Raw genomic sequence first — 24,833 nt, forward strand, 5'->3', positions numbered from 1 at the left:
TCCACAAGCGATCGCTGTTACCTGACTTGCTGCAGAGGCTGTAGAAGTTTGTGAATTAATTTCTGCCTTGAGCACAGCAGCAGTGGCTGAACTAGGTCCTCTCTCTTAGGTTATGTTGGATTTGGTGGCTTCTCCAGTTCTGAATCCTTATTCCGGGCAAGAAAAAGACCTCTTCCAAAGTGTTCTGCATTACTACAGCTAAGAAGGTCCCCTTGCTTCTGCTGCACTTTTCCCTATTAGTGCACGCTGTGGTGGCTTGCTTTGCCAATAAAAATGGGTTTAAATTAAACTAATAAGTTTTACTTGTAAGCGGCCAAGGTACATGCACATTTCATTGCACTGGTTGCTTAGGGAACTGTAGTTTAAAAGCTCCCTGACCAGTTAACCCCACAAAGTGTTCGTGAGGCGATAGAGGTGGGGAAGTCAGAAGGGGTTTGGGAACACCATAATCTGTCATTGCTGTTTGCTAAAGTGATCAGTGTCATCCCCCAAACCTCTTAAGACAGAAACGTCCCAAAACACTAAAGGAAGTTATTCAGATGGTTTTAGGCTTAGCAAGCGTGTGCATTATTTGTCTGTGTGTGGTTTTAGTCTGCAACAAATGTGAGACAAGACAATTTGGAGCTGCAGGCAAGATGTGTGACAGGCAGATGTGTCTGGCTAGAGCTGAGCCAGAGTGAGGTATTTGCGCTCTTGTAAAATTTGTCAGCATAACAGTGAGTGTAGTCCCTCTCTCACCCAGCTATGACCTGGCTTAGCTTTTAGCATGGGTTGTTTGGAGAGGAGAGGGTGAGGAATGTGCCTAGCTATTATCCTAGATGTGAGCGAAGAAGCAGGATCAAAACTAGGAGCAGTGAAAGGGCAGCAGCAGGTAACCTCTTCCTCCAACTCGGCTTCAGCCAGAGCCATGCAGCTAACAAACCGTGCCTGCTGCAGTCAGGCATCGAGCTCACAGACAACATTGTGGCTCAACTGCTGTGTGACAACTTGTTAAGCAGCTGTAATTTAATTATGCATTGCCACTTTAATTGTGCATCTTACCTTAATCACAATTAGGTAGGAGTTAGTGGGGAACTAACCATTGGGGACTGCACAAATGTATCTATTTTCAAACTATGATATTTTAAAAGTACAATAGAAGTCCATAAATACTTCATCACCTGTTGTATTGAGTGGAGAATATTGGTAATTCCGACACGCATCCGTTAGAAACACCTATGCTGCTCCAGAGAATAAACGTTTTTCTGGATTGTAAACAAGGACCATGAGAAATGTCAGCTGAGAAGAGTTCAAGAAAGTTACACAACAGTGGATGACCATACGCTGGACGAAATCCTCGGAGGACAGGGGGGAGTTTTGCATACACAAGTAAGGACGATAAAATAAACCATCTGATCTGAAGAAGTGTTAAAAAGGAAAAATACACAAATAATGTAAGAAACTGGAAAAGTCTTTGGAGAACTGGAAACAAATGCATAGAGGAAGGGCTGTAATTTAATCCCCACACACTTTAATATGAGGGAAACTTGTAAGTTTGGGAAACCTGATAAAGTGGCCATAGTGGCTGGGTAACGATGTGGTAGATCTCTTGCAGAAATACAGTATAAATGATACTCTCTGCACATTGAAGAATTACATATTTGATAAGAGAATTGCAGACTTTGATAAGAGAAAAAATTATCTCCACCTATATGTGGATTAGATACAGTCCCTTTCTAACTCCTTTTTATAATATCTAAATATCTCATTGACACAGACTGCCAAAAATAGCTTGGTATTCAAAGACAGTAGAATTAAGGAGGGAGGAAGGGAAATCTGGTCTGCGTATCACAGAAATCTTGTCTGTCATGTAACATATTCACCCAGTTCTTAGGTCTTGGGTCTTAAACTGGAGTACTCAACTTCAGAGTAGTACTTGGTTTTCACAAAACTGGGAATTATGTTTCTTCTGAGGAGGCAGAAAAAGTGTCTTGGACCCCCAGTCTCGTATTATGGCTAAAACTGCCTAGAAGAGAATGTAATTTAATGTTGATAATTTCTGAAATACTTTCTTGCTCCTGGAAACTGGCCTATTGTATATGGCTTTGTTTAAATGCGGGTGGTGGTGGTTTTTCTTTCTTTCTTTTTTTTTTTTTTAATTACTTATTCTAATACTCAGCATCTTGCTGGGAAACAGCCAGATTACCCTGGACATCAGCAGGATTTGGCAGATGAGTAGCTAAATGTTTCTACACCAGGAATTATGAGAAATTAATTTTAAGCGCATTAGGAAAAGGAGAAGCAGGAAGAAGGTAGCTTGGCAGTGTTTTGAGGTGCTCTAGCTGGTTGTGGGCCTCCTGAAACCCTGTCTTCTGATTTAGTATACAACCTTGATTTATTACATAAGCTTAAAACCACCTTGTTTTCAAAACAAAAGCATTTGATAAGAAACAGCCGCAAAACCACTCCTAGTATTGCTACAGCATCTCACAGAAATGGTGAGCATCAGGGCTCATGCTCCCAAGGGGGATACTAAGTTTACTGCTCATTTTTCATGACTCTGTTTACATCCCAAGTAACTTTTAGCACTGAATTAGGCCCCAGCTGCCTTTGGCTTCTGTTAAGTAGTGGTTTTCCCTGTCTTGATTTGATGTAGTGATCTTAAGTTTAAGCTTACACTAGAGACAGTACATCAAATTTTTTTTTTAATGATCTTTATGATCCTTAGAAATAATCCACTGGCGTCGCCAAGGCCAGAAGATGACAGGTCTAAAACTGCTGGTCTGTGGTTAATGGGGCCAGAGAGGCTCCTTCACAAGGTAACCCAGCTTGGATCTGAGTTTGACTCTAAAGGTGCCTCTCTCTTCAGAAATAGCTTAATTATAAAAGTATTGAAGATTGTTTGGGGAACCTTGTATGAAGCTTTATTTTCACTATTAACCTTTTAAAGGGAATACAACCCTCAAAAAGGGCCCAGCTTGAGATGCTGAGATAATCCTTAAAAAGGGCTGTGATGTGCCTAGACAAGTGGCAGCGTGTCGTGAAGCTGTCTTTCCAGTCTGCAAGGTATGCCTGTAGACACTAGGCATCATCACTACACATCTTAACTGGATATTCCTGATTTTTATCTAAATTTCACATTTTGTATTAGTCTTTGGGATTTTGCGCTCCTGTTTATCGGAGTTTTGTTGGTTTTGACAATCTAACAATTACAGAAAGAACAACTTATTTTCATTTTCTTGCCTAGTCAGCCTGAGTGAGCATTGGCAGGGTAGTTACATCTGAGGAGCCCAGGCTCTGCAGAAAGCTGTCATCTGCCTTTTTGTCCTGGACACATTTTACAATCACTTTGATTGGCAGGGGAAGCAGAAGGAGGCATGTCTATAACTGTCTTTCTAAAAGTATTTTATTTTTGTCTAGCTTGAGCCATGAACAAGCAACAGGGTTTTTTGAGTCTGTCTAATTTTTTAATAAGCTTCTTGTACCAAAACCTCCTGTCTGGGCAAGAAGGCAATGCTTAGTTGTCAAGGCTGTGAGATCATTTTTGTCCTGTTAAAGAGTACGGAGTGCAGAAGGGGCTATTCCACGTTTTACCTTGTTGGCAGGACAAATTGCAAATTCGCAGGAGTGTAACATTTGGCACCACCCTGGTATTAATTCTGCATGCTTGCACCAGTGTGGTACTATTTCTTTACCTGGGAAATGCTGTGATTTCCCCTTTGCCACCTTTGCCTAGGCGTGGAAGGGATTTCCCGTTCATGCATTACCAACTCTGCCGCAGCGGCTCTATGTGCTTCCTCTGCTCCTGACACGAATCTCCTTCCCTGGTTGGCGAGCGGGAGCACGTCTGCGCAGCTTGGCCCAAGGGCTGGACTTCAGAGACATCCCCCCGACCAGCCCTGACCTGCGATGTGCTGCAGCCCGTCCTTTCGTAGTGCAAAAAATATGGCGCAACCTTCGCAAAGTTATGGGCTCTTATTTATTTATGGCAGATTAAAAGTAGGAAGGCGCCCCACTTTCTGTGCAGGTTTTTAAAGACAATTCAACAGGTATCTTGAATAACTCTGTATGTAGTATCTGTGCGCATATGTGTCTAGCAGTCAGGAAAAGGGAGAACTTGGGATGTCCAAGTTCCATATGACTTTGCCACCTGTCTATCCATAAATAAAGGAGAAGAATTGTAGTCATTCAACACAACATGTAAAAATTACAGTAATTCAATTTACAGGGTATGTTTCATATACATCTAGAAAATAATGTGTATTATTTCTTGGGACATTCGCCAGTGTACTAGGGTTGAATCTATAGGTCCATAATTTAACAGGTCTTTCTGCACTGGAAAAGTTAGATATTCTCTAATTCCTGTGGCATGATATGAAGACAGACTGGTTAATCTTTGATTTTTTAAATTTATTTTTAATTTATTAAAAATGATTTTTTAAAAAATATTTATACCCCTCCTCTCTGCTTAAACAAATTAATTCAGAAATATGGCCTTTATATTGCTTGCAATACAATAAGGCTTGTCCCATATACAAACCAGGGGTGCACATCTGACATAGTTAAACAGCTGACTATAAAATTCTAACATATTAACAGTTAAAACCAACATATTTACATATGGCAAATAAATTACATAAGCTCACAAATGGTACTGACCTTGCCATACCTAACACAGCAAACTTTATGATAAGTGACCTGAACAGATGTGAGCAGCCATGGAGTGTATATAATGCATTGCATTTACATGCTCAGTACGGGAACATCTAGAATTAATTAACTTTAGGACTGTAACTAACCAACAGAGAGGAAATGGAACAGTAACCCTTATTCCCTTCTTAATTTCAGTTGTTTTGGATAGACAAGGTTAAGAGGGCATCAGCTAATTTTTTTTTTTTCTGTCCTACATTGACTGACAGTGTAGACTCAGGTTAGCCTGCAAGAGGCATGACTTGTAGTCTGCCTTGAAAGACAATGAATTTAATTTAAAGACAGTGAGAGATGTTCACTGGTGATTAGGCTGTAACAGTTTGCCATGCTCTTCTGCTGGAGTGACTATCCTATAACTTAGTTATAGGATAGTAAGGGAACTTACGTGCTCCTATCAGCTGCTCTGGTCTGTTGTCTAGTTTTGCCTAGCCAGTAAAGGGTCTGGCTCACCAAGGGCACTTCTGGTAGAGATTGCTACCACTAGATTCATCAGCAATAACTGTCACAACTCTAAAACACACTGGAAATTTGATTTAAATCTTGTTTAATGCAGATAGATAGAAATTCTTCCATCTAGATGACTGCCGCTTCTCTGCATGCTTGAAGACATCTCTGCAAATATGTTGTTGTGAGTAGCAGATTTAGGTATGATCTTGAATATCTTGGTTTTGAATAAACCAAAGGTTTCCCCCCCCCAAAAAAAAAAAAAAAAAAAAAAAAAAAAAAGGGGGGAGGTCCAGTAGTATTTTGTTGTAACCTTGAGTTGAACCAGGCTCTGCCTGGCAGAATCAGGATGGAGTCATTCAGGCTCACTTCTCAGATGCTGTGGTCAGGTACGGGCCTTTTGATTTGCTGGTCTTTGACTTCAACAGATCATTGTCTTAGTTGATGAGTTTATTTCAAGTGCAGCAGACACACATCCTCATCCAAACAGTTAATGCCAATGTAAAAGGCCACATTCCCAACAGGAGACACTTGGGAGCAGGGAGGGTGCAGTTTTTCCCTGACTGAAGCCAGTCTGGGTGCCTTTGGACTGCTGTCCCCTTGCTGCTCTCTTAGGAGTGTGCAGCTGGGAGTGATCTCCTCTTACTTGCATTACTCCTGGTTCAGAAAGGTGTTCATGCTCTTTTCTCGTGGCACTCAAGGCACACTCTATGCTTGACAGGAATGAAAAGTAGCTACCACCTTCTTGCAGGCATGCCGGGTACCTTGGCAATGTACCTGGGGCCTAATTATTCAGCTGTCAAGATGACCACTGTTTTACTTTCTTGGCCAGAAGGGAGGGTTTCTTTTGGCACATGTTTAAAATCGTTGCCTAAAATAAACAGGGTCATGGCCTGAAATCACAGGTGATGTGCAGTGCTAACAGTCAGGATCTGCTTCAGCTCCCGAGGGTGGAATTTGGCTGGTCTGATTTGGCAAACCAGGAAGGCTGGACCACTTAGACCTGTGCAGGCAAAAGCACTAGAAAGTCAAATTAGAGTTAACAGATGGTAAAAGCCAAATACTGAATTCCCTGGACTTAGTTTGTTGGTACCTTCCCAAAGATATCTGCAGAATTATTTAATCTTTGCCGGAACACAAACGCTTTCAAAGAAAAGTAAATCTGCTGCAGCTCTGCAGGGGCAACGGGTTTCCAACTACAGCAAGACCAAAGACCATAACAGCAGTGGAGCTGACACTCATACTGAATTTGTACTTGATCTCTTTTCTCTGCCATGATGTGGTTCTGCTCTAGGAATAAATCTGCAATGCAAAGAAAAATGTGATTGCTTTAAGTGTGGGCCCTTTTTCACCTAGGAAGCCCATGAACCACTAAAGAATATGGGAGAGTGCCTGCTTTAGTTAGATACAGGGTCCAGGCTGAAGTTATAGACCTTTGCTGATTTATATGATGCAAACGAGCTTGTGGATGTATCTTTGCATTGTAGTCAACACCTCTGACTGCAGCAAATGGGTTCAGTGACATGATCAGTGGGTTGTAGGCTCACTTTGTCATCTCTCCTGTTCACTTGTGTTCTTCTGTCCCATCTTGTCAGGGCTCGTATTCTGCGAGCATTTGAAAACAATATTCCTGTTATTCAATAGTTCAAAACTAAATTCCAGTATAAATTCAAAGCCATTTTTTCTTTTTTGGGTGAGTTATTCTGCAGCCACATCATCGTGTGGTCGTTGTCACTATGCAAACACCAGTGCTGGTGGAAGGCTGGGGCTGCAGAGGCTGGGGGAGATGCCTGGGGGGCTCCTCATTTGGTGGCAGTTTGACCGTGGATTAATATGAACCAACCCTGAAATCAGACTTTTGAGGAGAAGCACCTGAAAACAGAAAAGGGTGGGCTGCAAATCTGTGGCCATTCCGCACCTGCTCTTGCTGCATTTATTTGGTAAGCCACCATTTCTATACCATGGATGTATTCTTCCCTGGAAAAGAGGATACATTACCAAAAAGTTAGAATACAATGAAAGCAAATGATCTTTTACAGCAGTGATTTTAATTTAAATGGATTGAGTCCAGTAAAATTTGGAAGAGTAGAAGATGAGAGATAAGTTAAAGGGCATGTCCAGGGCACTGGAGAGGCAAAGATGACCAACTTTCCAATAAATAATATAACAATGTCTAAATTTAATTGCTGTTAGCTATAGCCTCAGTGTGCAAATGATCTGATTATCAGACTGTGCCAAATTTATTTCAATTAAAGGTGATGCATGAGTAATTCAGGCATGACACTTGAATAATGAGAGTTTATAAGTGTCTGTTTGAGCAAGGTAGAGGGGTCTTGAATGCATTTTCAAAAAGTTGATTTAAAGTAAAACACAGATTTTGCAATTATTAAGTGAGAGAACTATGTTTTGGTTTAACTGCTCGTGAAATGGATAAATTGCAGTATTCATAAAAAATGGGAAGAAATAACCTAGTTGTATACATAATGTTGGCCTTTAAGCCATTACCACTTTTGAAATAAGTTTTGAAATAATTTGGATAGTTCCTTGCAAGGCAAATTTATTTCTGTAGGGTTACAAACTCATATTGTCTGCTTTCTTTGACTGGGGACCTTTCTGATGTTTGGTCATTCTCATTCCCCTGCGTTATATAGATATTCATAGAGTAGAAAAGAAAGAGAGTGAAGGAGGGGAAGAGAGAGAGAGAAGGGTAATGAGGATAACCAGGAGTATGGTATGGCTTTCATTAGCAAAAGATCAAACAAACCAATACTACTCTTGCTCAAAAAGGAATAAATAGAGGGCAAAATCACAAATGTTGTATAGAAATAGGAAGAGAAAGGATTAATAAGCTGTTTTCAGAGCATGAGAACAGTACCCTAACCCCAGTCAAACTGGCAGGTTTAAATCAAATAAACAAAAACCCCCACGCTCAGGCAGTGTGTGACAAACTGATTTGTAGCCAGAAAAATATATGGAATTTGGAGGATTGAAAAAAGGATTTGAAAAATTCATGGAGATTGTTTCTGTCATTTCCACCTATCACCACTTTGGGTGAGCTCAAAAAGTTCTTAAACATCTATGGAGGAGGGTGTCTCTCCCTGCTTTCTTTATACCCCTGCTCACTCGTCTGTGCCCTTTTTTGTGTACTCTTTTCTAACACGATTTCTGTTGATGGCTACTGGAGGTAGAATATGGGCAGAAAGGGGCGTTTATGCAGATGCTGATTAGTGTTAAGCCGTGTTCTTTCCTAAACGAGTATCCTCCAAATCTTGAACATGAAAAGGCTCAGGTGAGTAATGTCTGGCTTTTGAAAATTAAGTGGAATACTGGAGAAGTTCTGGCCATGAATCTTAATGCTTTGCATTAAAAGCAACACAGAGATTGAGGGATGAAAGTCTACAGCACAGTGGCTGATCCACCACTACAGAATTTGCAATGGTTTGTCACTCCACATGTTCAAATTAGGGATGCAGACTGAAAAGTGCAGTTTTCACTTCTAGGCTCAGGGTAGAAGAATGTGTCTTGAAAACATTTTCTTTTGATTTCTGAAAGTCATTAAAGATCTGAGCACATTCTAATCCTCTTACATTTTCCTCATTAGATTTGGATTACTGCAGCCAAGCAAGGGGTGAAAGCTGGCACGTTCTTCTGGTCTGTGTAAGTGCCCTCTCTTTTCTGGACATTTGTAACTAATAATTCAGAATTAATTTGATGCAAGTATTTATGAAGTCATTTTCCTTACTCTAAGCATTCGGTAGCTTGGAGACCATACCTATAACTCTCCCTTGTTTCATTTGTGCAATGTTTCTGATAACTAAAGCTGATGCTACAGTTTGCTTCTTCAAGTTCATACATTGATTTTTAACAGTTATCTGAAGAAAAGATGTGTGACAATATAAAAAATTACTTACTGTCATTTCACAGTGTGTTGTTTTGCTTCCTTAATATTACTAGCTATGTCTCCTAGTCCTCTGAGTGTTTGTGGAAGACACTTTTATTGTCCTCTTATGTCCTCTGACATCAACAGCCTGATTGACTGAAAAGCCTGACTCATTCATTTTACAATTCAGTGTGACCTTTGAGTAAGAGATCAAATTTCCCTTTCCTAAAAGGCAGCCTTGAGGATCTTTGCTGTTTATTCTTTTGTTTAATGGTTCCAAATAATTTTCCTTGTCCCAACTAAGATGTATGAATGAATTTTGATAATTTCTGAGTTCTGAGGAATTCATGTGGATCAATCTCTCTATTTCATTTTAGTGGCAGGATTGCAGGAGCAAAGAAAATGGGCAAACTGTCAAGATTGAAGTACTAAGGGGGTTTGCCTATCTTTTTGTGATTCCGTTAGGAATAATACTCTTTCCTACTCTAAATATCATAACATATGGAAGGAATAATAAAACATACCAGTACAAAGCTGATGATAGGCTTAGGCTTGCAAGGTGATTATCTGACAGAGATCCAGTCTGGTGCTCTACAAATCAAAGAAATTAATGTGATTCCTAAGCTCTACAACTACGTAGTCACCATAAATGTTTTTGGTCATTGTATGTTTGGGGATATAAAAAGTTATGGAAGGTAACCAAAGATATGTCTTGTGAATGACAATAGTAAGGGATTGAGTCAGCCCCTTTATGTATGAATGAAATACATATGCCTTAAAACTTTATTATTTAATTTGGGACACAGAATATTTTTTTGGGAGAATTTTCAGGCAAACTTTTGGGAAAACAGAAGTGTTAAAAACATCTTAGTCACAAATGACTTAATTGAAATAATATCTTTTTAAATATTGCACAATTAATAAAAATTTCAAAACTGAGGAATATCCAAGAATATTATTCTGCTTTATGATATTGACTTGTTTGTAAATTTTCGCAAAAATTCTCATTTTTATAGTTGTTTTACAACTGAGAGTTCTCCGTATAGTTGGAGACTGAGGACCGCTATTATTCTACAAGGCACTAAAAGCGAACTTATTTCAAAATGGCTGTTGGCATCTATATTACTATGTCAGATGTTTCCGAAGAGTGCTGAATTCAATTCAGCATGGTGAATCCAAGACAGTTGTATTTGATTCCTGCCTTGGGACTCTGCTATTGATCTAGTGGAATCTGGACTCGCTATGCTGTTGTATTAAAATAACTGTGTGATCACTGACCTGCAGAGCTTTCCTGAGATGAGATATCTGGAACTTTGACATCTGTTTATAAGGTTATAAGCAGCCAAGTGAGAAGTCTCAGGATACAGTGAAATAGGATGAGTCTGTTCTGCAGAGTGAGAAGCTGTCAAAGTTGTGTAAGGCACCGTGCTGATGGGCTGGTGTTTCAGATGGCTCTCTTCTGCTTTACACCAGCCTAACCCTCAGTTTGGTTACTATTAATTCAATGGAAACTTTTCCAGTGTCTTCAAGACTACCAGAGCAGGACGGTTGTTTAAACCCGTAATGGTGTGAGCAATTTAATGGTTTTTACTCATGCCAGCTATCCAATGGCAGCACCATTGTGCATAAAAAAGGTTCATCTGGGTTAAAGCTACCAAAATGGATCTTTATCCACTCCTATTTAGAACAGTTAGATTTACTGCCTTGAGTTCTGACTTCACTTACAAACTTTTAATCACCTTTATTTTGGAGTATGTATCTCCTGGAGTATCCAGGAGATCTGAAGTGATTCTGTTTGCAAAATAAGAATCAGTATCAAGCAAGAAAGAAGATACAGCTTACTAAAAGCAAATGATGTAATTATGATTGATATTAATCGTGTTAGAATCAGTTCATAGCAAGGCTTTGTTGATGTCTTTTGTATTCTATGATAACAAGGTATATTTTTGCATTTTGTGGCCCAGTGTCATCCCCCATGAGCGCAGAATATTAACAATACTGCAGTGGCTAACCCTTCCAGACAATGAAAGGTAATTCACTTGTTGTCATCTGCTGTTGGATAACTGTTAGTTTGTTTTCTCCTTAAAAGTAGCTGGAAGAGTGAGGGGAAATTTAATTACAAAAATAATTCTTGTTTGTTACACGCTATCACTGATTTAAGGATTTGTTTGGGGTTTCTGTTTAGGTTTTATTTTGGTTTTTTGATCTTAGCTTTTAACCATCAGCATTTTGATTCTTCTCAATAAATGTATGGTATGAATTTATTTCTTACCAAGAAGCATTTAGTTACGTGGATTAACCTGGATTGTTCTTATCCTACTGAGTCTAATATGGATTAACAACCTTAGAGGCAACAGCAGTTACGGACTGGACCCTGAGGACTGGGAAAATGTTAAGATTTTAATTATGAGTATTTTTTAGTACACAAGTTCCCACATGCTGCTGGCTGCAAAGCTCAGGCAAGCTGCTGTTGTGATCTTTCCTCCAAGACTTAGAAAGAGCATGTGTCCTCAGATGGTACCCCATGTGCCTCCCTGCATGTGTTCTTTGATTTAATAAAACTGTAGAACAACTAATTGCTTAATCGTACCATGGAAACATATGACTGAGCAACAGTTCTTTTTCCATAAAGCCAACTCTCATTGGAAGGTTGACTTCATTTGACTTGACCTAACAGGTCTGGGGTTTTTTGCTGTTGTCGAAGGAAAGCTATCCTGAACAAGACCTTTCTTTCTTTCAGACCTTATGTTTATGCTTTCTACTCTGAGCAACCAGATGCTGCTGGCCACAGATATGGTCCTTTCAATTCAGAGGTTAGTAGAGATTTTCTTCTGCAGAAAAAGCACATGTCTCAAATACATTTTTGGAATAATTGCCACTGCTCAGGAGTAACATTTTTAGCAACTTTTTTTCACCCGTTTCTGCAATATGTTTCCCCTCTGTCAGAGAAAGCGAAGTTATTGTCTCAAAGATTTATCATGTGAGATTCACTTCTGAGAGAAGGAACTGCCCGTGCTTTTCAGGAGGCTATTTCTCTGTGTGATATGATAATGGAAATGGAAAGATGTATTCGGCAAAGGCAGGAGGGTGCAACATTTGGGTGCAATGGCATAATTAAACTTTCCTCTAACAATTTATCCTTCTTCAAAATAATAAAAATATAATGCAGAAAGTATTGAGGAAAAATGCAGAGAAGAAAAAGCTTTCTTTAAAGCTGACAGTCTGCAGTAACCAAAGTAATAATTCCAGTCTGTCATGAACTGTAAAAAGCTGCTATTTCCAGTTTCATATAGGCTCTAAAGCGGTTCAGAAAGCTTTGCCAGTACTGTTCCCTCAGGGCTGGACTGTTGAGTTTGGGAAAAGGTTTTGAAGCACCGTAAGGTATTTTAATGAAAAATTATGTGCAAAACACTACAGTAGTTTAAGCCCTTGTTTGAGCTTTGGGTAGCTGGCTGGGACTGATGAGTGCTTCTTTCCTGCCAACACTGTCCAGGTGACAGGAACTTAAAGACTATGCGTTTCTCTGGGATTTGTGGGGAGGGAAAATAAATTCTGCACCCGAATATCCTACTGCTTTCGGTGACTGGGATCTGGCATCTCCGATCATCTCTGACATCTGGCAAAGGTCCCCTACTTTAGTACAAATGTGTGCCTGAAGATCGCCACCGCAAGACTTTAGGAGTTTCTATATCTTTGAAAGCTGAGGAGTGTATCAGATACCTACTCTTTGGAAGGTAATATGAATCTCCCCAAGCAGTGAGGTACCCAGCAGTAATTTCTTACTTGCTTGGTATACATCTGATAGCTGTTCTCTATTGGAGAAGAGAGCAAAGAGAAGCAGCATTAATCTTTTTTGATATGTTTGAGTTATTTGGGCTGTTTAAATAAGTTTGAAGTGGTTATGAACTTGCGGTGGGTAGCATCCCTATCGGAGCAGTTTGAGCCATGGTCCCAGAGCAGCAGGTGTGAGGAATTATTCCAAACCAGCACTGAAACACCATACTGGATAGGAAGAAGCAGTCCTTTTCCTGGATAAGCAGTGGTTAAAATCTGCCAACACTCTTGCTAAATTGACAGGCATTGATATGTCTTCATATTGTCATTTGGCTCAGAACAGGAGAAATCTGGCTTGTCAAGCAAGGTGTCGGTAACAAGAGTTCTCTGATTCAAGGATGTGTTGCTCGGTGATGCTTTATAGTTCCTCTTACTGAAGTGTTACAAATATTATGTGTGGCTTATGACTGACAACTCCAATTTTATTTATCTGTAGACAACCACTTCCTTCTGAACAGAGTTGTGGGGCTCTTTCCATGGACTTAAAGGAGAATATGAAGATGATGACATTGAATTTGTTCTTTAAATTGTAGTCTTTAACAAACCAGTTTAGCATCCAATGTGGTGATCTGGTTGTAAGTGTCTAAAAAGTGAAGTGTAATTGTATCATCCTACGAAAAGTAATTATAAAAGCAAAAAGCCCCCAGAGGCTCTTATTGTTAGGGGGTTCTTCTGGATGGTTATCTGAAGGTTGACCTCTAATTGCAAGGCAAAGCTTAGGCTCTTAAAAAGTGTGAATTAATAGCTTATGAAAGTTTTACAAATAAATTGATTTATGCCATTTGTGTTAAACACAAGAAGAGCACGAAATTGATTTTTAGCAAATTGAGAACAGATGAGTTAGCAGATGAGCATGTATGGGTTTGCAGCTCAAACAGTGGCCATAACTTTGTGAATGGAAATTTAAATAAATGAATACAGCTGTGTAAGTATACAGATGCTGAGATTTGCTAGGGCATGGTTTCAGGATAGAAAAGCTAGGAAGTATTTTATGTTGTTTCTCTTGACACTGTTTTCAATATAATTTTTAGGAGCTATGAAATTTACATAAATCAACTGGGAAGAAAAGCCCTCAAAGGGATCCCTTTCAGCTGCTTCCTTGATACTGAGAGCACGACCTCCCTGTGAAATCATTCTTTTCTTGTATACAGCTGGCAGCAGTTAGACAGTTGGAGTAGTACTGACCACTTCATTTTTCTTCATGCAAAGACAGATCAGCCAAACAACAGTGCTTGAAAACAAGCTCTTAACAATTCTGTGTTATATTTCAGATGGGCTTCTTATTTCCTCTTTTGAAGAGTGAAGATTTTATGCTGAGTTTTTTTCTTGATGCATTTAGTAGCTTGAGGAATAGTTTTATACCTTGAAAACCTCCAAATCTTACAAATGTCCATTAAAGTGACTGTTTTCTGGACCTTATTATACCAAATAATGTTCTAAATGTATTTTAAATGTATACTCTTAAAGGTCTAATGGCATCCATTACTGATAATTTTCAGCTTCCAGACTTCAGTAAATGACACTTAAAGCTTCATAGGATGTGCACAACAGTCCATGTGCAGACTGTTTTAAAAGCTAGAAATAAAGGGACTTAGATGCACTTAAACTTTATTGGTGAATTACCAGTGTTGTTGATATGAATGGAATACAAATTATGGCCAGTGTCCACTAGTGTAACTTTGCATGTCCTCTAACATTATGAATTTAAGTGTAAATTAGTTGGTTGTCTAGGTTTTGGGATTTTTGGCTTTGGGTTTGGTTTTTTTTGTGGGACATGAATAAACTTCAGTTTATTCAGTATGTCAGTGGGTTCCATTACGTTTCCAGGAGTAGTTATGGGAGTTATCAAATATGTGCTTGCTCTTGATTTACCTCTGCATTTTTTTTTTCTTTCCTTCTGTGCTTCTGCAGTTGAACTCTGGTAGGTTGGTCCGTCCGGGTCAAGAAGCAGAGCTTTGGCTGGCTTAGTTACCCTTGTGATGTTATGGTTCTCTTCTGTAAGCGGGGAGGGATTTGTTTCCCTCCCCCATAACTCTGTTCTGACTCTTCTCAAGCAAGACTAAGATTTGGCTGGTTAATAAGAACTTGGCTTTTTTTTTTTTTTTTTAATTCTAGCTAACTTATTTTTTTGAAAATAAAATAATGTAGAAGTATACTACCATAAGAGCTCTAAAACACATCAAAATCTGGCATTGCTAAGCCGTTCCTGCTGCTCCTCTAACATGCTGTCTTGAGACGGCTATTTTCTGTGTTCAGATCTGAGTCTCCTGCGCTCACGTGTTTCTGGCATTGTGGAGCTCTGTCTGAGCCAATTCAGAGACAGTAAAATGAGAATCCTTCCTTTCCCTGCCGCTCCTCTCGTCAGGACTGCACAAAGCTTGAAGCGTGTTTAAAAACAGAAAACTCTGGTGCTGCTTTATTAAAATGCCTTTCTGGAGAGAGACGAATGAGACTGGACTAGAATCTTCTTTCCAGCTGCTTGCCTTGGAAGCAATGAAACAGCATGGCAGATGGTAACATCCCCTCCCTTCCCTTCCCTGTTTACATAGCTCTGTAACCGAACAACTGTGAGAAGCTGCCTAAGTACATAGAAGTAAAATATCATCATAAATCTCCGACTCTTCTCAAGCCCACTCAGCGTGCTCCGTTACACACAGCATAGCGTAGTTACTATCTCCGAAATCTATCGCCGCTTCACACGCAATCCCAAGCAGTGCCAAGAGCCTGCGACTTGTGTTAAAGTCAGTGAGAGTGGTACAGTTTAAAATTATAAGCAAGTTGATTAATAGGATAGCAGATTTTTACAGTTATATCTTAATTTCTTTCCCCCCCTTCTAGAAGTCTATCCCAGGTATTGGTGCATTTATAAATAACAACATTACCCAGTAAGATGCCACACTGAAAGTGCTAAGAAATTAATTTCTCAAATTGCCCATAAAGCTGGTAATAAGGCAGGTAGCAGTGCCTCTTCCGGATGCACTGCCACTAATATGCCCTGCCTAGCTGATTTGAAGGATACAAGCTCCATGCTAACTACATCTCACCTTCGTAGCTTTGTCCTGCAGTCCCCAAACACTGGCTAGTGGGGTTCTGGTGATTTCAGTGGGATGCGTGACCAATGGTCACACAATGGTGGTACCTGCTAATGATACTGATGAGGGTACCTGGTGTCACTGATCCTCAGCCAAAAAATGTGTGTGGGAAACCTTGCAGAAAGCCATTTGGGCTGGACAGGCTCTAGTACTCATACCTGAACCATCATCCACATGAGATGTTGCATTTCCACCAGCACTCTACCCCAGACACTCATTAAATTTTATGCAATGAATTCTACTTAAATTGAAATTAAATTTACTTAAATTTTGATAATTTTAATGGATTTATATTTGATCAATTAAAAAGCCCACATAATGATTTCTTTTCAAAACCAGAAGCCCCACCTATCTTCTGAAACACCAATTTCATTTGCTTTTATGCTGTCCGCTCTTGTAACTGCTGTTCTGCTTTCAGTACAATTTGGTGGATTCCTCCTTAAAGAAAGATCCTAAATTGTCCAAATGCCTAAATTTTTGAAAAAGCCACAGTATTTATGCTTCAGAATTAGCTGGCACAGGTAGCTTTACTATCTGATGTGAGTCGAGACAGGCTTTTTTTCTGAGTCCAGACATCTCTCCCCGCCAGTACAGGAGAGTAGTTATGGCTCCCCTCTTACTCCGCCTAAGAGACCTAAGAGAAAGCTTCCTCCTAAGAGGAGACAGGAAAGACCAGTTGCAGCTCCAAAGACAAGAAGAAGAAAAGTACATAGAGTGGATCAATATGCTGCGGAAGCTCGTCGGAAGAAAGTAAGTTTACATATGTTCCAAAATTTTATGATGGAAGTGCCACTTTTTAGGCACTACTCTAGCGTTATTTTTTTCAACTTGGGAGTTCACTCCCTGCTTCAGCTTGGGATTTTGCAGACAAAACTTCTAGAAATGTACTGAAGGACCCAAAGGGAAGCAGCCAAACCAGACCAAGTCTTCTGGGAGCTATGTTTTTCTTGTTTCAGACTCTGTTAGGGAAAGTCATCTTTATAATATCTTTATTATTTCTAAATCCAGCCATCAGCTGGAGGCAATGTCAGATAAATCCCTGGGTAGACACTACCATTGTTGCTAACCCTTCTGAGCTATTATAAATTCTGCAATATGTTGTAGCCTCCTTAACTGCCCAGCTCTTGGGAGCCTGGTGATTATTTGAAATCCTGTGTCTAGTCATCCTGGTTGTGGAAAAGTCCTGAAAATGTGACTCATAAAATCTAAAAGGGAGAGACCTTTAAAAAGTTATTTTAAAAAATATATTTTAAAGCCAGTTTGTGACTTTGGAGGGTAGAGCATTCTTCATTACATGACTTCTGAATGCTGTATTTGCAATAGAAGTGGTTCATAAGTAAGTCTGTTGTCACAAGAAAAAGGTCAAATAGAAATTGCTTTATTAAGAAAAGGTGCAAATGGAGGTAAAGGGTATTCCTTAGAGTGCTGTCTTTCTCCGCCTGGCATTAACACACACACTGGAGGGGTTACAGACCATTTTAGTATTATTTTTGTTTCAGAAATGTAACTAAGTAATTCAATAGTTCTTCAAATAAACAACGTAAATATTTCTCCTTTAGGCTTTAAAAAAAAGCCTTGACACTCCACTGTATACTACAAGAGGCTATAAACACTCTTCTCAATAGCTTTTTTTGTGGGAGGTTTTTTTGACTTATTGCATGATTCAACTTCAAACAGTTATTTTGAGGCCAGTTCTTCAAGTGTAAAGACATGGCAGACAGGGACATGGAAAAAATTATCGGGTATAAGAAAACAGGATTTTTCCAGAGAACTTTTAACACAGATTTACCTGAGAGGAGAACTGATAACTGCTACGGATGACATTGCTATTACTCATTAATTTGCCATTCCAAATCATACCTTCCTGGCATGAAGTATAGTAGATAGCTTATAACGTTGCTACTGATGTGAGCATATGTGACTCTTCTTTTTTCCCGTTTCCTTCTCTGGATGAAAAGGTCATCCAAATTTATTCCTAAAGAACTTTTCCTGATAAGTCAACTGTGAAAATTTATCACTATTATTTCAGAAAAAAAATCCTAATATTACACAATAGCTTCCATCATATCTGCAAGTTAATCTTTTGGTGGTGTTTGGGAGCAATGGAATATAGTACAAGCTGGATCCTACCAATTTAAAAAAAAAGGGAAGGGTAAATTGAAATAATTCTTTCTAATCAAGCTTCTTCTGAGGGAAAACTCATGAGAGAATCCAGGTGTGGTCTGTATGTCTCAGATCCCATACCCAATGTTTTCACAATTCACAATACCAACTCTTTATTGTAGCACCATCTTAGGGATCCACATATCTTGAAAGAGAAAATGTTTCTGTACAGCATTCCAAAGTCTTGATATCAACATATTAGGTGAAGCAAGGTATGTGCAAGCATTTTATTTGTTTACCTATAACTCTTTGGAAGTTGTATCTGGGAAAGAACATGAGCTGTAAGAGCAGCATGTCCACACAAAAAATCCTTGCCTGAATATGTCGCCTACAGCCAGCCGTCTCAGGCTGCAAAGACCATTTGGGGAAAAACTTGAGCGTTGTATAGAACAATAAAGGATACTTGAATTTAAAAATTGAAGAGAGACAGAATACAATGAAATGAAGAAATAGTGGTGAGGACCTTTTTAAAAGCTGCTTTGAACAGAGTCAAGTAGTGAAACGTGCAAAGTTGAAGGGTTTTTTTTTCATGGTTTTCTGTGCAAGTTTTTTGTTTCTTTTAAAAACATGATTTTTCATTTATATTTATTTTCATACGTTTTCAGAAATGTCTTTGCAGATTTATGGATTAAATTGGTGAAGAGGGTAGCTAAATAAAATTACCATCACTTGAAATCCTTGAAATCTCTGGAAGTATTGTTGCTTCTTTTTTTTTTTTTTTTTTTAATTATTACTGTTTAAAAGACACCTCAGGCCTGCTGACAAAAATAAACATTAATGGGAAATCCAGCTGGATTTCCATCTGCCTTGAATAAGATTTGGATTTTGAGTAAAAGTTGTGTGTCCTAATATGATTGATGCTATACAAATAGAGTTTTATAAAAATGGAATTCCCATTTGTTGAAGAAATTCTTTGTATTTAAGAGTGGACAACATTCTTTTTATCTAAACTTGAAATGTTTGAAAGTTTTAACTAAACTGACCACCTAAGCTTTCCTGAATTAAAATATTTCAAAATTTCACCTTTTGCCTGAACAACTTCCATATGTTGCAGAAACTGTTCCTCCTGTTCCTCACCGTGATTCCATCTCTCATGAGCCACTTCTCTGTGTGTTTATAGTGCCACATGGGAGATGACATTTCCTGTCTCATAACCTATCAGACTCATTTAACATGCATCCCTTAATGACTTGGGCAGAGGGAAAATTTCTGAACCGCCTCTTTCTGGGTCACACTAACGTGGTGTTTATTTTTTCTTCTCAGAAAATTCTGCCAAAATCTAGTTTTTTCTCATCCAAAATTTGGTAGCATTCTATTTGTCACTGGGAGGATGTTTTGTTGTGGATACTTGGACCTGCCAAATCAAACAGACAAGCAAGGAGGAAGTTGGCATATCGTGACAAGAAATGTTTTCTTCTCAAAAACAAAGCAAAATCAGAGTCCTCTGCCTAAAATCTTACTTTAAAATGTTTCCCTTCTCTGTGCCATCTGGTAAAGAAGTTTCATTTTCTTATAGCTGAAAACATAATCCTGTGAACATGTCTTGGTATTTTCTGTTTTTGTTTCTCAATGAAAAGAAAACTTAAATGAAGAAATCACAGTACTGTATCCATGTCTTCTGGGGCCTGCTGACAATTTTGCCAGAACTTTGATTTGAGATGTTGGGAACTCTTGGCTTTGAAGCTGAAGAACACTCCCTCTGAGCCCCATGTGCTACTCAAGTGACTTGCATGTTTTCATCCTAGTATCAGATGTCCTTTGAAGTGAATTTCATTAAGCGACTTGGCATATGAGTCCCAAGTCCAAAGCTTCGTTTCATGTTCGTGTCTTGACTAAATCATTCACATAAAATAGCCTTTTAAAAGTACTGCTATGTATCTATAAGAAACAAACTGAACCCCAAAGTCATATGCATTTTTCTAATATATATACTTCATTTTACCAAATGTACACGTGTCCATGGGAGGCCTAGGATCAGCCATAAAGATCTTTTGCTGTCTTGTGTCAGCATCTCAGCAGGGCTTTCTCATGATGAAATCACAATGTGGATGTAGGAAAGGAAATAGTAGGATAATTGTAGGTGTAACAGCTCAGCCAAGGCTTTGCCTCTTGACCTGGATGGTTACCCTATCAGAGTTTTGTCAAAGGACCTCCATTGTAGAAGAAAGGAGAACATTGCAATGACAGAATTAACTTTTTTCCTTTCTGCATATTTATACAGATGATGGTGAATCCCCTGAGAGAGATTGATAAGACAGTAGGACAACTAATGGATGGTCTGAAACAGTTGAAACTACATCGATGTGTCAATGTCATCTTTGTTGGCGATCATGGTAAAATAAAATATTCTTTATCAGTATATAAATGCTTGAGCAACTTATCTGTACTTATAATAAGTGGCTTAAATGAAAGTTCCTTTTAAGATATTTTTGTGGTGATTTTTTCTGCTAGTTTAAATCCCCAAACACAGCCAGTCAGTGTAGACTGGTCACTCAACTTGCCTGCTAATTGTCATTGGAGAACATTTCTCTTTCATAACAGTGATCTAGGTATTTACATCTCCAATTAAGAGTTTTTCAAAGCTTAGTATTTTTGATATCTCCTCCAAGTGCAGCTCTCCTTCCATGTATTGGAAGGCTATAATACGCCTAGAGTAATCTTTTTGGCAGTTTTTATGGAAGCAAGCAATTTAGTAGTACTGTTCTCCTTTTCATGAGGAGAGGAGTAGGACTTTAGAGCGAGACATTTCCATGGCAATTAGTGGGTCAAGTTATCCTCCTAAGAGAAAGATTGGACTATCTGTAAGGGACTGTGTCCAGCTTGGGTGGATAATGTCATCAAAATAACTGAGGAAGAAGGAAAATGGTAAAAAGTTAGTTCAGGGACAGATGGAGAGTCACCCAAAAGCAGAGATATTATTTGGAAGGTTTCATTCTTTTGGACATCAGAAGAAATTTTACAATAGAAGAAATAGTACATACTAGCAAAGAGAAAAAGACAAAGAAAGTTTTATTAAAGAAAAATGTGACCGTGTTTGAGATAAACCTGTTTCAGCATAACTTTTTAGCGATGCTACCTAAGGTCCTGTTCCATTTAGATCTTTGTTTATAAAAGTCTCACAAGAACTGCTACATTAGCAATAAAATGGAATATGCCTCATTTCTGGCTGTGGGGAGGGAAGGATAAGGGGCAGGAAGGATTTCCAGGGGAGGCAGTTTGGTGCTGAGAACCACCTGTGGCTGGCAATACATTCCTCCCCACCACAAACAGCTGTAGGAGAGACTTGTTTATCTGTGGTTGCCTTAGAGCAGACCACCAACAGACAATACCTTTTGTGTGCAACTTCTCTTAAAATCCTTTGTTTAAAAAAAAAAAATCCCAAAGTAGCACACTAAACTAGAAACAGACTTTTACTTTTCCATGTGCTTGGTTTGGAGATGTGTCAGTGTGCACATGGTATATGTGGTGACTGTTTCTATGACGTTGAGACTGGTATTTCTCTTGTGTAGGCAAGTGCTAAAATCACCCCTAGTTTGGCTCCTACCAGTGTCTGATGTTGGAATTAGATAACTGGAAAGAACAAGAATAAGATTAGTCATCCAACAGAAAAGAATATATAGGCTGTTTTGGAAAACATATTTATTTTCAAGCTGGATTAATTTTGCACTTTCCTTCTGCAGGGATGGAAGACACTACCTGTGAACGAACTGAATTTTTAAGCAACTATCTGACTAATGTGGAAGATATCATTTTGCTGCCTGGATCTTTAGGACGAATTCGCCCTAGGTCTAGCAATAACCTAAAATGTAAGTTAATTTAATTGTAACCCTTATGTCCTGAGAACTAGACTCCATCCCTTGCTTGGGCTGATGTTGTGTGAAAGGGTGTAAGCTCACAGTGTTGGCGGGACATTCAGAGGGAAGCCCCCTGAAGACCAGATGCTCGCTTGCCTCCCAGTCTATAGTTCACAGACCCCACAGTCACATAGCTGTGTCAAGTCTATGGCTGAAATGTTCTGGGTTAAAACACACCCTTTTATAGCAAGGGAGAATGGGAACTCTTGAAGCCAGTTTCACACACCAGCTTACATGTCATGGTGAGTTTATGCGTGCACTTCTCCCCTCTGTCAACAAAAATGAGACTTGAGAGATCTCAGCACCACATGGATTTGTGGTGAATAGAGGTAAATCCAGTTGGTGGCCAGTTACAAACGGTGTTCCCCAGGGCTCAGTTTTGGGGCCAGTCTTGTTTAATATCTTTATCGATGATCTGGATGAGGGGATTGGGTGCTCCCTCAGTAAGTTTGCAGATGACACCAAGTTGGGTGGGAGTGTTGATCTGCTGGAGGGCAGGAGGGCTCTGCAGAGGGATCTGGACAGGCTGGATCGATGGGCTGAGGCCAACTGTATGAAGTTCAACAAGGCCAAGTGCCAGGTCCTGCACTTGGGTCACAACAACCCCATGAAATGCTACAGGCTTGGGGAGGAGTGGCTGGAGAGCTGCCTAGTAGAAAAGGACCTGGGGGTGCTGGTTGACAGCCGGCTGAATATGAGCTGGCAGTGTGGCCAGGTGGCCAAGAAGGCCAACAGCGTCCTGGCCTGTATCAGGAATAGTGTGGCCAGCAGAAGTAAGGAAGTGATTGTACCCCTGTACTCAGCACTGGTGAGGCTGCACCTTGAATACTGTGTCCAGTTTTGGGCCCCCTCACTACAAGAAGGATACTGAGGTGCTGGAGCGTGTCCAGAGAAGGGCAACGAAGATGGTGAGGGGGCTGGAGCACAAGTCTTATGAGGAGCGGCTGAGGGAACTGTGCTTGTTTAGTCTGGAGAAGAGGAGGCTGAGGGGAGACCTCATCGCTCTCTACAACTACCTGAAAGGAGGTTGTGGTGAGGTGGGTGTTGGTCTCTGCTCCCAAGTAAGTAGTGATAGGATGAGAGGAAATGGCTTCAAGTTGCACCAGGGGAGGTTTAGACTGGATATTAGGAAAAATTTCTTTACTGAGAGAGTGGTCAAGCATTGGAACAGGCTGCCCAGGGAGGTGGTGGAGTCACCATCACTGGAAACATTCAAAAAACGTGTAGAAATGGCACTTCAGGACATGGTTCAATGGGCCTGGTGGTGTTGGGTTGACAGTTGGACTTGATGACCTTAGAGATTTTTTCCAACCTTAATGATTCTGTGATTCTGTGATTGGATGTAAAAAATCTGTCTGGTACCTTTTCTGAGCTAAGGGGAAAAAATGAATTATTCATTTTGAATTTGCTATCTTCTTCATACTTTTGGCACAGATGAGAAGCAGTGTGGATTGCTGAATGGCAACAGGCTGAGGATGTTGAAAGATATAAGGGAGCTGTAGATAGTGCATACAGGGCCAATGTTGACAATAAAACTTGCTGCTTTTTTGTACCATGCTGTTAGAAATTCATCCTGACTAGGTGTTTGAGATTAACTGATCTTTGATGAGTGCACTCAGGGCTCAGGCAGGAGTCCTGGTGAAGCTAACTCTGTGATTTAAAGCGTTACAGACCCAGCTGTGCCCCTACTGCTCTGCCTTCAGGGCAGCAGTACCAGCATGGGGCTTGTGGCTGCTCTGGTTCAGTGTACCAGGACAAACCTGGCTTTGCCAGCAGTGTAAGCTACCATGCAAACTGTGAAACTCAAGCTAGCTAACCATAAGTACCTATGCTTTTTGCAAAGCATCCTACAAGGACGGTAACTTTTTGTGAAAGGGAAGATCAGATAACTGTGACAGCCAACTGACCTCTCATAACACTTGGGATATACTTGGCTGAGGACAGATTTCACAAAAAAAAAATTAGTCTTGGAAGATAGAAGACTTCTAGAATAGTAGAAGTCATAAGAATGTCGTAAAACTTTCTTAGATACTGATTTATGTATGTATTTTTTCCTATAAACTAATTTACCTGTGTATTTATGCTGTAGGAATAGGGGATGAGTGTGTAAAGTTCTGTTGAAAATAGTGCATACATTGATAGAACTTATTAGACTACCATAAAGACTGAATTCCTGCACTTCACAGTCTACTGAAAACTTACATTTTTCTTCTTTTGAGAAGATTTTTTTCTTAAGATCTTTCAATCCTTCAATTCCCAAATTGCTGAGAAAAAATCGTTTTCTTTGGAGGATGAATGGCAATATCTTCCAAAAAGACCAGCTAGTCTGACTGACCTCTGAGTCAGATTACTGCTGTTCCCGCAATACCATTTTCCTCTTTTGGCCTCTGTTCACAGCTTCCTAGTTTGAATATTTGCAATTGCTTACAAAACAACAGTTTGAAATTAGAAAAAAAGATTATTCCCTAGTTTTAAAAATGGGGTTTGCACCCTTAAGTGACAAATTACCAGCTTTTTTACACCTCCTCCATTTTCCTATTGAAAACATTGCCTCAAGGCCTGCAGATGCACCTTTGCAATGGATAAGCTTGTAGCTTGTGTTTTGAGATTCAGTAGAGCTCATTTCAAGCTCAGCAAGATCACGCCTTAAGCAACTAAAACAATAATAGTTAATCAAGAGATTTTCACTTCCTAAGATGTTCTCTTAGCCTGTTTCTTCTCTCAGGATTGAAAAATGCTTCCCCTGCTCCACTCTAGAAGATGACAAGAATTAGTGTGGACTGTTGCTGGTTTGGGGCTTTCTACTTCTTACATGTCCCTTTAACAGCCCGAAGATGTATCTAGAATAATTTACTGTGGCTTTTCACTTACTGTGTG

At 39.6% G+C, this 24,833-nt stretch overlaps 1 protein-coding gene across 1 annotated transcript in view; it reads left to right on the top strand.

Moving 5' to 3' along the window:
• The window catches only part of ENPP2 (ectonucleotide pyrophosphatase/phosphodiesterase 2), a gene marked incomplete at its 5' end in the record, with an annotated part of 57,105 nt that overhangs the window by 14,986 nt on the left and 17,286 nt on the right, over positions 1 to 24,833 (top strand). The window contains 5 exons of the mRNA XM_082015083.1: positions 8,735 to 8,790; positions 10,978 to 11,043; positions 11,754 to 11,826; positions 20,324 to 20,435; positions 21,783 to 21,908. Of these exons, the coding sequence (XP_081871209.1) occupies positions 8,735 to 8,790; positions 10,978 to 11,043; positions 11,754 to 11,826; positions 20,324 to 20,435; positions 21,783 to 21,908 (433 nt within the window). The remainder of the gene's footprint in view (positions 1 to 8,734; positions 8,791 to 10,977; positions 11,044 to 11,753; positions 11,827 to 20,323; positions 20,436 to 21,782; positions 21,909 to 24,833) is intronic.

This window comes from Phaethon aethereus, assembly GCF_964289735.1.
Source record: "Phaethon aethereus genome assembly, chromosome: 2".
Taxonomy (NCBI): domain Eukaryota; kingdom Metazoa; phylum Chordata; class Aves; order Phaethontiformes; family Phaethontidae; genus Phaethon; species Phaethon aethereus.